Source organism: Salvelinus fontinalis, chromosome 5 (genome assembly GCF_029448725.1).
Source record: "Salvelinus fontinalis isolate EN_2023a chromosome 5, ASM2944872v1, whole genome shotgun sequence".
NCBI classification, from domain to species: domain Eukaryota; kingdom Metazoa; phylum Chordata; class Actinopteri; order Salmoniformes; family Salmonidae; genus Salvelinus; species Salvelinus fontinalis.
Window position 1 is genome coordinate 33,291,171 of NC_074669.1, and position 13,740 is coordinate 33,304,910.

At 42.5% G+C, this 13,740-nt stretch overlaps 1 protein-coding gene across 1 annotated transcript in view; it reads right to left on the reverse strand.

Moving 5' to 3' along the window:
• The window catches only part of LOC129855491 (insulin-like growth factor-binding protein 3), a 59,908-nt gene extending 47,086 nt beyond the window's left edge, over window positions 1–12,822 (reverse strand). The window contains exon 1 of the mRNA XM_055923208.1: window positions 12,372–12,822. Within this exon, the coding sequence (XP_055779183.1) occupies window positions 12,372–12,735 (364 nt within the window). The 5' untranslated portion in view covers window positions 12,736–12,822. The remainder of the gene's footprint in view (window positions 1–12,371) is intronic.
• Between the last annotated feature and the right edge of the window lie 918 nt (window positions 12,823–13,740).

Below are 13,740 nucleotides of genomic sequence, written 5' to 3' on the forward strand. Positions count from 1 at the left end.
CACTCGCATCAACATCTGCTAACTATGTGTATGTGACCAATACAATTTGATTTGATTTCAACTTCAATAGAGCAGGGACATGCAAAGGATCCCGTGTAACACACACCCTACTAGGATGGTAATTACTATTATTTTGAAGACCAGTGTATCCTTAACTACAACAACATTTTCAGTAACGGTATGTTACTGTATATGTCACTGGGTAATTACAGTGAATATTCTGTAATTGGTAGTGTAAATTAGATTAAGTTAGATAAATTAGGTAACAGTAAACATTTTGGTACCGTAAAATGTTGGTACCGTAAACAACACAACTGATTGTTTGAAAGCAAATTAACTTTTAACAAGGCCCTCCTGTTAATTGAAATGCACCTCATGGTGCTGGTTCAGAGAAAGAGTGTGCAAAACTGTCATCAAGGCAAAGGGTGGCTACTTTGAAGAACCTCAAATATAACATATGTTTTGATTTGTTTAACACTTTTTTGGTTACTACATGATTCCATATGTGTTATTTCATAGTTCTGATGTCTTCACTATTATTCTACGATGTAGAAAATAGTAAAAATAAAGAAAAACCCTTGAATGAGTAGGTGTGTCCAAACGTTTGACTGGTACTGTATATATGAGTAGTTTTTCTCTACGACCCCGACAAGCGTCAAGGGACTCATCTGAATTCAGTAAAGCTGATCGGTCAACTTCCATCTGTAGTGTCCAAAAGTTTTGGGCTACACATATGATCCCTCTATGGAAAAACTCTAGAGCAGGGGTATTCAACTCTTCCCATATAAAATCCGGAGCCCGCTGGTTTTCTGTTCTACCTGATAATTAACTGCACCCATCTAGTGTCCCAGATTTAAATCAGTTCCTCATTAGAAGGGAACACTGAAAATATGCAGTGGAACTGAGGTCCAGACTATATTTGTAGCTTTAATGAGACAACTGTATGAGTTCCTTATGAGCCTATGCAAATCCCAAAGTTGGGATGCTTACCACATTCCTACAATATGTAAATACTAATGTTATTAATATTATATTAAAACATGTAATGTGCAAACCTATTTATTGCACATTTATATTTGCATTGTACCAACTTATCAGCAAAAATGAACTATCTGAAAGCCACACCCGTAATAAGCCAATACCCACATCAGGCCAATTGACAATCCCCACATAGAAACACAAAACATAGAATGCCCACCCAGCTCACGTCCTGACCAACACAAAACAAGGAAAAACACACAAGAACAATGGTCAGAACGTGACAGGCAAATCTCCTGAAAATAACCAACATTAAAAAATTTGTAGGTTATTCAACCCAGCATGAACGTGAATATAACCCAATTGATGGTTAAATTACACCACAACCTGTTCGGTTATTCCCCCAACCCAACTGGCTTGGTCAAAAATAACCCTGTGTTTTCAGTACAATATTTACCCAGTGCTGGGTTACCAAATAACCCAAAAGTGTAGTAACTGTTACAGATTATATTTACAAATTCACTTACCCAACCCTGCACATTCTACGTGTACACACACATACAGCACGCATGCATGCACCTACACAAACAAACAAACAAACACACACACATACAAGCAGTCACGTATTCAAATACACACACGACCACAAAAAGGCACACACACACACACACACACACACACAAATTGTAAGGATTAAGTATAACCAGATTTTGTGTTGCATAGCCGTGAACAGGGAGCGGCGGGTGGCACCCCACCACTCCCTGACAACTTGATCAATTAGTAACCATGGTAACCATGCAGCACACGCTCCCACATGGGTCAGATTGTTTCCCACATCAACGCAACTGTTTATAACGCCATGGCGACAACAACATAAAAAACAACATGTTCGCAGAATAGATATAGATGCTCCATCCGTCACCTTCACCCAGAAATGAGGCAAATCGCTTCGACTAACTCCTAAAAACAAAACTGAAAAAAGTGTAAAGAATCCAAGGGGAGAGACCAGTCTATTTTTGGATTTCTGAAGAACATCAATATTTATATGCAATGTAAACCTCTACTGCAATATTTTTCTGATGAACATCTTACGCAATTTGTTTTTCCAATGGCAGTGGGGTAAACAGCTGAGAGAGAGAGAGAGAGAGAGAGAGAGAGAGAGAGAGAGAGAGAGAGAGAGAGAGAGAGAGAGAGAGAGAGAGAGAGAGAGAGAGACATAATCTCCGTCCCAAATGACATTCTATTGTATTTCAGTTCTGTGTGCTCAAAAGTAGTGCACTATATAGGGAATAGGGTGCCGTTTGGGATTCATTCATACGGTATGGGCATATACCTCTATTCAACAGGCATTTAATCTATATTGTCTGTCAGCAAACACACCTGAACACTTTACCCCTCAGAGGATGAGATCCCAATCATGGCTGCCTTTACATTATAATTTTGGCTATAGAATGATCTGAATCTGTAACCTTCACATGCAGTAACACATAATGGCTCTCAGATGACCATCCTGCCCATGCTAGATTATCGAGATGTAATTTATAGATCAGCAGATCAGGGTGCTCTCGAGCGGCAAGATGTTCTTTACCATTCGGCCATCAGATTTGCCACCAATGCTCCTTATAGGACACATCATTGCACTCTATACTCCTCTGTAAACTGGTCATCTCTGTATACCCGTCACAAGACCCACTGGTTGATGCTTATTTATAAAACCCTCTTAGGCCTCACTCCCCCCTATAAGAGATATCTACTGCAGCCCTCATCCTCCACATACAACACCCGTTCTGCCAGTCACATTCTGTTAAAGGTCCCAAAAGCACACACATCCCTGGGTAGCTCCTCTTTTCAGTTTGCTGCAGCTAGCGACTGGAATGAGCTACAACAAACACTCATACTGGACAGTTGTATCTCAATCTTTTCATTCAAAGACACTCATACTGACAGTTGTGGCTGCATTGAATGATGTTTTGTTGTCTCTACCTTCTTGCCCCTTCTGCTGTTGTCTGTGCCCAATAATGTTTGTACCCTGTTTTGTGCTGCTACCATGTTGTGCTGCTGCCATGTTATGTTGCTACCATGTTGTCATGTGCCGCTGCCATGCTATGTTGTTGTCTTAGGTCTCTCTTCATGTAGTGTTGTGTTGTCTCTCTTGTCGTGATGTGTGTCCTATATTTTTATTTAATTTATTTGTATTTTTAATCCCAGGCCCCGTCCCCGCAGGAGGCCTTTTGCCTTTTGGTAGGCCGTCATTGTAAATAAGAATTTGTTCTTAACTGACTTGCCTAGTTATATAAAGGTACAATAAATATACTGTATATATATATAAGACAGGCAGCCCAATTCTGATCTTATTCCCACTTATTGGTCTTTTGGCCAATGACATCAGATCTTTTTCAGAGCTGATCTGATTGGTCAAAAGCATCAGAATTGGGCTTGGGCTGCCTGTTTAAATGCAGCCAATGCGTCCCTGATGGTATCCTATTGCCCAAATAGTGTACTACTTTTGACCAGAGTAAAGCACTTTATATGGAATAAGGGACCCATTTGGGACCCATTTCCAGTCACACCCTAACACTTTACCCATCTCAACCATGATAAACACAGAGCACAACAGGAAGATAGAGACAGGTACGGTGGCCTAGAGGCTGTTCTAAGGTCAGTTTGGGCCGTAATTGTTATGGTCATGGACAATGGGCTATAGCTAGCAGTCAACACTGGACAGACAAACCCACTGTCTCCCTGCTCTGAGTTTGTTACATTATGACTAATGTTATGACTATTGTGTGTCCCAAATGACACCCGATTCCCTACAGAGTGCAGTACTTTTGACCAAGGTGCACTGTATAGGGAATAGGGTGCTATTTGGGATCCATCCTGTATTTTATTTCACCTTTTTTTAACTAGGCAAATAGACCCTTTTCCTCATGATAATGCAAAGTGGAGAAAGTATTGGTTCACATGGATGTGATATGTGTGCCAAGTCTATATTAGTATGTGTGCGTCAGCTACTATAAGGCCCCTAAGCCTTCTGCATGGGTTCCCACCCTCCCTGGTTCCTACCGCCTTGTTCTACTGCTAATTACCGCGAGCGCCCGTCGTCCCTCCCCGGTTCACACCGCATCATTAAGAAGAACTTTTTATGCCACAATAACTACCGCCCTGTAGCACTCACATCTGTGAAGTGCTTTGAAAGGCTGGTTATGGCACACACAAACTCCATCATTCTAGACATCCTAGACGAGGGGTCTCCAACCTTTTCTAACATGACAGCTACTTTATTTAAATGAAACATGTCACAAGCTACACATTTTTTCCATAGCTATCGAATAGGCACATTCTTCTCTTCTCCGCTCACCTGCAACTCTTCTCCGGGTACAAGATAATGTAGTGCACTATGTCTTCTGTCAATATACCTGTTAAAAAAAAAAAACATTTTTCTCCCCAGATTATGTTTGACATTTTTCTAAATTACGTATCAAATCATATTGTATTGGTCACATACACGTGTTTATCAGATGTTATTGCGTGTGTAGCGAAATGCTTGTGTTTCTAGCTCCGACAGCGCAGTAATATCTAACAAGTAATATCTAACAAATTCACAACATATACCCAATACACACAACTATAAGTAAAGGAATGGAATTAAGAATATAGAAATATATGGACGAGCAATGTCAGAGCGGCAGAGACTAAAATACAGTAGAATATCATAGAATACAGTATATACATATGAGATGAGTAATGCAAAATAGGTAAATATTATTAAAGTGACAAGTGTTCCATTTATTAAAGTGGCCAGTGATTTTAAGTCTATGTATATAGGCCTCTAATGTGCTAGTGATCAACGGCTAGTGATGGGCTTCCCGAGTCTTTTCTGTGAGTGGGGTTGTCACGCCCTGACCTTAGAGATCCTTATTTATTCTCTATGTTTGGTTAGGTCAGGGTGTGACTCGGGTGGGAAAATCTATGCTTTCTATTTCTTTGTTGTTTTGCCGTGTGTGGTTCCCAATCAGAGGCAGCTGTCTATCGTTGTCTCTGATTGGGGATCATATATAAGTTGTCATTTTCCGTTTGGGTTTTGTGGGGTGTTGTTTTCTGTTTAGGTTGTTTTCCTGACAGAACTGTGCGCTTTCGTTTTCTCCGCTTCTCATTTTGTTTGAGTGTTTTTGTGAACATTAAATTATGAACACTTTCCATGCTGCGCTTTGGTCTCATTCCGACGACGAACGTTACAGGGGTCTTCGTTCAGTAATGCTTAGAAATTGAACTAAAACCATGAAAATATTATTAATCTCTAATTTAAAGCCTAAGTCAAATGTGAGTTCAAATACATTTTAACCTGACCAAATTATTAGATGGCCTGCAAAAAGAATAATGACAAAATGTAACGCATTGAAAAGAATTTGTGTTGACCAGAATGAAACTCTCTCCTCACTATATTGTTCCTGCAGTGAGAAAGTACCATCTTCAGAGAATGTTTTTACAATTTATCTGCAGATAATTGATGTCTGGAGCTAAAAAAGCAATAGTAACAATATAAAAATCCGGGAGGCCAATTAACAGCTCTTTCACATATGCGATTCGTTTCCCGACGTTCACCAAAAGAGCCGTTCAAAAAGAGCTGTTCGTTCGCGAAAGACCAATCACTATTGGCTACACACAGAGTGATAGACAAACACCCAGACCACAAAGAAAGGGATATATTGCTGGAAATTAATTGGCAGATCCTGTGTTAGGTTTGGCCTTTTCATCTAATAGTGACTAACCAGCAGGGATAATGTCAATGTTGAGTTGGTTAGATATACAGTTGAAGTCGGAAGTTTACATACACTTAGGTTGGAGTCATTAAAACTCGTTGTTCAACTACTCCACACATTTCATGTTAACAAACTATAGTTTTGGTAAGTTGGTTAGGACATCTACTTGTGCATCACATAAGTCCTTTTTCCTACAATTGTTTACAGACAGATTATTTCACATATAGTTCACTGTATCACAATTCCAGTGGATCAGAAGTTTACATACACTAAGTTGACAGTGCCTTTAAACAGCTTGGAAAATGCCAGATAATGATGTCATGGCTTTAGAAGCTTCTGATAGGCTAATTTAAATAATTTGAGTCAATTGGAGGTGTACCTGTAGATGTATTTCAAGGCCTACCTTCAAGCTCAGTGCCTCTTTGCTTGACATCATGGGAAAATCAGAAGAAATCAGCCAAGACCTCAGAAAAACAATTGTAGACCTCCACAAGTCTGGTTCATCCTTGGGAGCAATTTCCAAACGCCTGAAGGTACCACGTTCATCTGTACAAACAATAGTACATAAGTATAAACACCATTGGACCACGCATCCATCATACCGCTCAGGAAGGAGACGCGTTCTATCTCCCAGAGATTAACGTAATTTGGTGCGAAAAGTGCAAATCAATCCCAGAACAACAGCAAAGGACCTTGTGAAGATGCTGGAGGAAACAGATACAAAAATATCTATATCCACAGTAAAACAAGTCCTATATCGACATAACCTGAAAGGCCACTCAGCAAGGAAGAAACCACTGCTCCAAAACCGCCATAGAAAAGCCAGACTACAGGTTGCAACTGCACATGTGGACAAAGATTGTACTTTTTGGAGAAATGTCCTCTGGTCTGATGAAACAAAAATAGAACTGTTTGGCCATAATGACCATCGTTATGTATGGAGGAAAAAGGGGGAAGCTTGCAAGCCGAAGAACACCATGCCGAAGAACATGTCTTATACTTGTGAGATTTGTTTATGACAGTTTGTGGTGGAACACATGAAAATTGCATGTAGGCCTACTTTCCTGTACTCCCCCGACACGACAGTGGTAGGCCTGATCATGACGATGGTAAGTATTCAGACCCTTTAGGCAGTACTTTGTTGAAGCACCTTTGGCAGCGATGACAGGTTTGAGTCTTATTGACGCTACAAGCTTGGCACACTTGTCTTTGGGCACTTCCTCCCATTCTTTGCAGATCCTCTCAATCTCTGTCAGGTTGGATAGGGAGCGTTGCTGCACAGCTATTTTCAGGTCTCTCCAGAGATGTTAGATCGGGTTCAGGTCTGGGCTCTGGCTGGGCCACTTATGGACATTCAGAGACTTGTCCCAAAGCCACTCTTGCATTGTCTTGGCTGTGTGCTTGGGGTTGTCGTCCTGTTAGAAGGTGAACCTTCGCCCCAGTCTGTGGTCCTGAGCACTCTGGCGCAGATTTTCATCAAGGATATCTCTGTAAGCTCTGTTCAAACGTTGCCTCAATCCTGACTAGTCTCCCAGTCCCTGAAAAATATCCCCACAGCATGATGATGCCACCACCATGCTTCACCGTAGGGAAGTATCGTGAAGACTCCTGAACAGGTAATCAAATGGCTACCCGGACTATTTGCATTGTGTGCCCCCCCCCCCCCCACCCCTCTGTTTATCATATATGCATAATCACTTTAACTATACATTAATGTACATACTACCTCAATTAACCCGAGTAACCGGTGCCCCCGCACATTGGCTACTCGGACTATCTGCATTGTGTCCCGCCACCCGCCACCCACCACCCGCCAACCCCTCTTTTACGCTACTGTTACTCTCTGTTTATCATTTACGCGTAGTCACTTTAACCATACCTACATGTACTACCTCAATAAGCCCGACACTGTCTTTTTTACTGTTGTTTTTATTTCTTTACTTATCTATTGTTCACCTAATCCCTTATGTTTTACTTAAAAATTGTATTGTTGGTTAGAGCTTGTAAGTAAGCATTTCACTGTAAGGTTGTATTCGTTGACGTGACAAAAAAACTTTGATTTGATGGTGCCAGGTTTCCTCCGGACGTGACGCTTGGCATTCAGGTCAAAGAGTTTAATCTTGGTTTCATCAGACCAGAGAATCTTGTTCTCATGGTATGAGAGTCTTTTAGATGCCTTTTGGGCAACTCCAAGCGGGCTGTCATGTGCCTTTTACTGAGGAGTGAATTACGTTTTGCCACTCTACTATAAATTCCTGATTGGTGGAGTGCTGCAGAGATGGTTGTCCTTCTGGAAGCTTCTCCCATCTCCACAGAGGAACTCTAGAGCTTTGTCAGAGTGACCATAGGGTTATTGGTCAACTCCCTGACCAAGGCCCTTCTCCTACGATTGCTCAGTTTGGCCGGGCGGCCAGCTCTAGGAAGAGTCTTGGTGGTTCCAAACTTCATCTATTTCAGAATTATGGAGGCCACTGTGTTCTTGGGGACCTTCAATGCTGCAGACAGTTGTTTGTACCTTTTCCCAGATCTGTGCCTCGACAAAATCCTGTCTCGGAGCCCTACAGACAATTCCTTCGACCTCATGGCTTTGTTTTTGCTCTGACATGCATTGTCAACTGTGGGACTGTAACGGCAGCCTTCCTCCTCTTCAAGAGAAGAGAAGGTGTAGCAGGGATCGGACCAACACGCAGCGTAGCCAGTGCTCAACATGTTTAATAGACGAAAACAGTGAACACTTACAACAATACAAAATAACAAAAATGTGGCAAACCGATACAGCCCTATCTGGTGCAGAGAAAACACAAAGACAGGAAACAACCACCCACAATCCCCAACACAAAACAAGCCATCTAAATATGATTCCCAATCAGAGACAACACAAAACACCTGCTTCTGATTGGGAACCATATTAGACCAAACATAGAAACAGACAAACTAGACACACAACATAGAATGCCCACCGAGCTCACGTCCTGACCAACACTAAAACAAGCAAAACACACAAGAACTATGGTCAGAACGTGACAGGGACCTTATATAGGCAGGTGTGTGCCTTTCCAAATCATGTCCAATCAATAGAATTTACCACAGGTAGATTCCAATCAAGTTGTAGAAACATCTCAAGAATGATCAATGGAAACAGGATGCACCTGAGCTCAATTTTGAGGCTGTAACTTAAGAAAATGTGGAAAAAGTAAAGGAGTCTGAATACTTTCCAAAGGCACTATATACAAATACCTAGCAGCCAACCTGCTTGCACTAATCCCATCTAATTAGACTAATATACTGTAACATACCAGCATGCTATCAGCAACATTTACTTTCATACAAAACATACAGCTAACGTTAAAGTATTGTTCTGTGTCATTGAACTGCATTTTCCAGTAACCTCAAAGAAGCTGGTGAAAGGTTACTATGAACATTATAGCGACATGCTTTACACTAACTAACTCATTACATAATTACATTCAAAAGAAATTTTAATAACAATAATTGGCATTGTGAAGATAAATGTATCATTAACTACAACAACATTCGATATGCAACTGTTCAGGGAAGTCAGGAACCAATACACGCAGTCAGTCAGGAAAGCAAAGGCCAGCTTTATCAAGCAGAAATTTGCATCCTGTAGCTCTAACTCCAAAAAGTTCTGGGATACTGTAAAGTCCATGGAAAACAAGAGCACCTCCTCCCAGCTGCCCACTGCACTGAGGCTAGGTAACACGGTCACCACTGATAAGTCCGTGATAATCGAAAACTTCAACAAACAATTCTCAATGGCCGGCCATGCCTTCCTCCTGGCGACTCCAACCTTGGCCAACAGCCCCGCCCCCCCCCGCTGCTACTCGCCCAAGCCTCCCCAGCTTCTCCTTTACCCATATCCAGATAGCAGATGTTCTGAAAGAGCTGAAAAACCTGGACCCATACAAATCAGCTGGGCTTGACAATCTGGACCCCCTATTTCTGAAACTGTCCGCCGCCATTGTCGCACCCCCTATTACCAGCCTGTTCAACCTCTCCTTCGTATCATCTGAGATCCCCAAGGATTGGAAAGCTGCCGCGGTCATCCCCCTCTTCAAAGGGGGAGACACCCTGGACCCAAACTGTTACAGACCTATATCCATCCTGCCCTGCCTATCTAAGGTCTTCGAAAGCCAAGTCAACAAACAGATCACTGACCATCTCGAATCCCACCGTACCTTCTCCGCTGTGCAATCCGGTTTCCGAGCCGGTCACGGGTGCACCTCAGCCACGCTCAAGGTACTAAACGATGTCATAACCGCCATCGATAAAAGACATTACTGTGCAGCCGTCTTCATCGACCTGGCCAAGGCTTTCGACTCTGTCAATCACCATATTCTTATCGGCAGACTCAGTAGCCTCAGTTTTTCTAATGACTGCCTTGCCTGGTTCACCAACTACTTTGCAGACAGAGTTCAGTGTGTCAAATCGGAGGGCATGTTGTCCGGTCCTCTGGCAGCCTCTGTGGGGGTACCACAGGGTTCAATTCTCGGGCCGACTCTTTTCTCTGTATACATCAATGATGTTGCTCTTGCTGCAGGCGATTCCCTGATCCACCTCTACGCAGACGACACCATTCTGTATACTTCCGGCCCTTCCTTGGACACTGTGCTATCTAACCTCCAAACGAGCTTCAATGCCATACAACACTCCTTCCGTGGCCTCCAACTGCGCTTAAACGCTAGTAAAACCAAATGCATGCTTTTCAACCGTTCGCTGCCTGCACCCGCACGCCCGACTAGCATCACCACCCTGGATGGTTCCGACCTAGAATATGTGGACATCTATAAGTACCTAGGTGTCTGGCTAGACTGCAAACTCTCCTTCCAGACTCATATCAAACATCTCCAATCCAAAATCAAATCTAGAATCGGCTTTCTATTCCGCAACAAAGCCTCCTTCACTCACGCCGCCAAACTTACCCTAGTAAAACTGACTATCCTACCGATCCTCGACTTCGGCGATGTCATCTACAAAATAGCTTCCAATACTCTACTCAGCAAACTGGATGCAGTTTATCACAGTGCCATCCGTTTTGTTACTAAAGCACCTTATACGACTCACCACTGCGACCTGTATGCCCTAGTCGGCTGGCCCTCGCTACATGTTCGTCGTCAGACCCACTGGCTCCAGGTCATCTACAAGGCTATGCTAGGTAAAGTGCCGCCTTATCTCAGTTCACTGGTCACGATGGCTACACCCACCCGTAGCACGCGCTCCAGCAGGTGTATCTCACTGATCATCCCTAAAGCCAAAACCTCATTTGGACGCCTTTCCTTCCAGTTCTCTGCTGCCTGCGACTGGAACGAATTGCAAAAATCTCTGAAGTTGGAGACTTTTATCTCCCTCAACAACTTCAAAAATCTGCTATCCGAGCAGCTAACCGATCGCTGCAGCTGTACATAGTCCATCTGTAAACTACCCACCCAATTTACCTACCTCACCCCCCATACTGCTTTTATTTATTTACTTTTCTGCTCTTTTGCACTTCAGTATCTCTTCTTGCACATGATCATCTGATGATTTATCACTCCAGTGTTAATCTGCTAAATTGTAATTATTCGATTTATTGCCTACCTCATGCCTTTTGCACTCGTGGTATATAGATTCTCTTTTTTTCTACCATGTTATTGACTTGTTTATTGTTTACTCCATGTGTAACTCTGTGTTGTTGTCTGTTCACACTGCTATGCTTTATCTTGGCCAGGTCGCAGTTGCAAATGAGAACTTGTTCTCCACTAGCCTACCTGGTTAAATAAAGGTGAAATAAAAATAAATAAATAAATAAATTCCCTGTAACGGTTACAGATACTTAGACAGCTACTACTTGCTATGACTGTGATATGTTTTTTTTTTAATCAACCTTAGCTGAATGCACTGACTATGCTCGGGACAAGAGCATCTTCTAAATGATCAAAATGTAAATGTCTAACGAAAACTTGCAAAGCACACGGCTGGGTATTATTCAAATGAGCTCCGCCCTCAAACTATTTGTATTCTGATCAAATGTGCCCTTGTTTGGGGACTAAGTTCATTAGAATAATAACCAGCAGTGTGTTTTACAAGTGTTTATTTTTACATTTACATTTTGATCATTTAGCAGACGCTTGTATCCAGAGCGACTTACAGTCAGTGTATTAAACTAAGGTAAACAATAATATACCGCAGTCATAGCAAGTAAAAAGAGGATGTTACCAATACCGAGAATGTTGTAGTTAAGCGGTCTACTTACAAATGTAGACGAAGCATACAGACTATTAAGAACACCTTCTTATTATTGAGTGAATTGAACCATGCGTTGCAATTTGCAACAGTCACCAGAACCTGAGAGAGGGGTTGCAGTGCTACTGTCCAGCACTCATGATAAGCAGGTCACAAGGCAGGCACAGTCCGCTGAGTAGCTAGATACTACCGATTGCCATGAATTAATAGGTCATGTAACTTAAGTGCGCGAATGTTGATAGAAAGAAGTGCCCTGCTATACGCACCAACACCAAACTGCAGGCTATAGTCCTATAGGGATACAGTAAGGGTTCTCTAATAGAAACACACCAACCCAGGCACCCAACTCAGTCCCTTCACAGAAAGAGAGACACATAGAACGGTGCTTACCTTGTTTCTGTGTGGGTAGCAGAATGGTGCTGAGTTTTTTGGACGCGACGCTCGAGCACGCTCCCCGTCCCTCTAGCAGGGCTTGCAGTGGTCGGGTCTCCCCGGGTTGGTGCTGACAAGTCAGCCCGGAGCCACAGCGCCCGGTGTACACTCCACACGCCTGACCCTCCGCAAGGGCGCACGTCAGACAGCACCCACAGCCAGGCTCCCGTACGCTGTCGGCGCAGTCTTTTGCCAGCGGCTTGCACTGCATGAGAGCCACGGTGTCACACGGCTCGCATCTGACCACGGTCCCCACGGTCTCCGCGAACCGTGTGAATGCAGCAAGCACGGCAGTGAGACAAAACAAGCATAGACCGGGCATTCTGCCGAAAATCTGGTCACAAAGGGACAGTATGCTAGTTGTCAACTAGGCTTAAGGGGACTCTCCGTGTCAAAGAGTGCCGGATAGCCTTCTCCATCTATTTTATTTTACGCGAGCTTGTTGTTTTATACAGGCTGAAAAAAACAGCCAACAAGTCACACCCTTCGTATGAATAACGTAAACGGAGAGCCCGGATCCCGAGGTACCACGGACATTGACACACAGGCTCCTATAACCTATAACTCCTAAGTGTTTATTTATGTGTTCATTGACACATTGTCCCGTTTCGAGTGCATTTAGTCATTAGAAATTGCTGTGACTTTCCATGCCTTTTATTCAGATCAGTGTTCGGAATGTCTGTCACCTTACCTACATTTCAGCACAAGTGAAGGACATTTGATTCAATAAATATTTCCAATCATGGTGCTGTTGTTACTTGACTGTGTTGAGTTCATTTCCGTCATGTCTTTCAAAGTGAAAAAGATGGGGAGGTGCACCATCATATTTCCCAACATGCTTTTTTTTTTGCAGGTAGAATTATTAGAATAGTTTGATTTAATATCTATGTTTTTTTCTCATGCACATTGATTGATTAATTGATCGTATACTATAGAAAGATAAACTTACATATTTCTAAACTAATCCAATCAGTAAGAGATTGGATTTATTACACCCATTACTGAGGTGTTAGTACAGCATAGGTATTCTTATTAGTTCAAAATATTGAACAGCAATTAAGATATCCTTGTAAAATTGCTTGTTAAGTGACTTAAATAGCACTCATATGGTTTTGGGGGTATAGAAATGCTCAGATTTTGAGTGGACATACTTTTTCTTGTCGACAACTACCAGGAAGTTTGCAAAGACAGATTGATCAGTGCTGCCATGTTCGTGGTTTTCCTGCAAAAATTAGGCTACTTTGAAAATGATGTCGCGGGGGAAAATGTATTGTAGGTTTTCGGGCTAATTTAAAGTCGCACAGCGGCCGCCAAGGCATTACTCTTA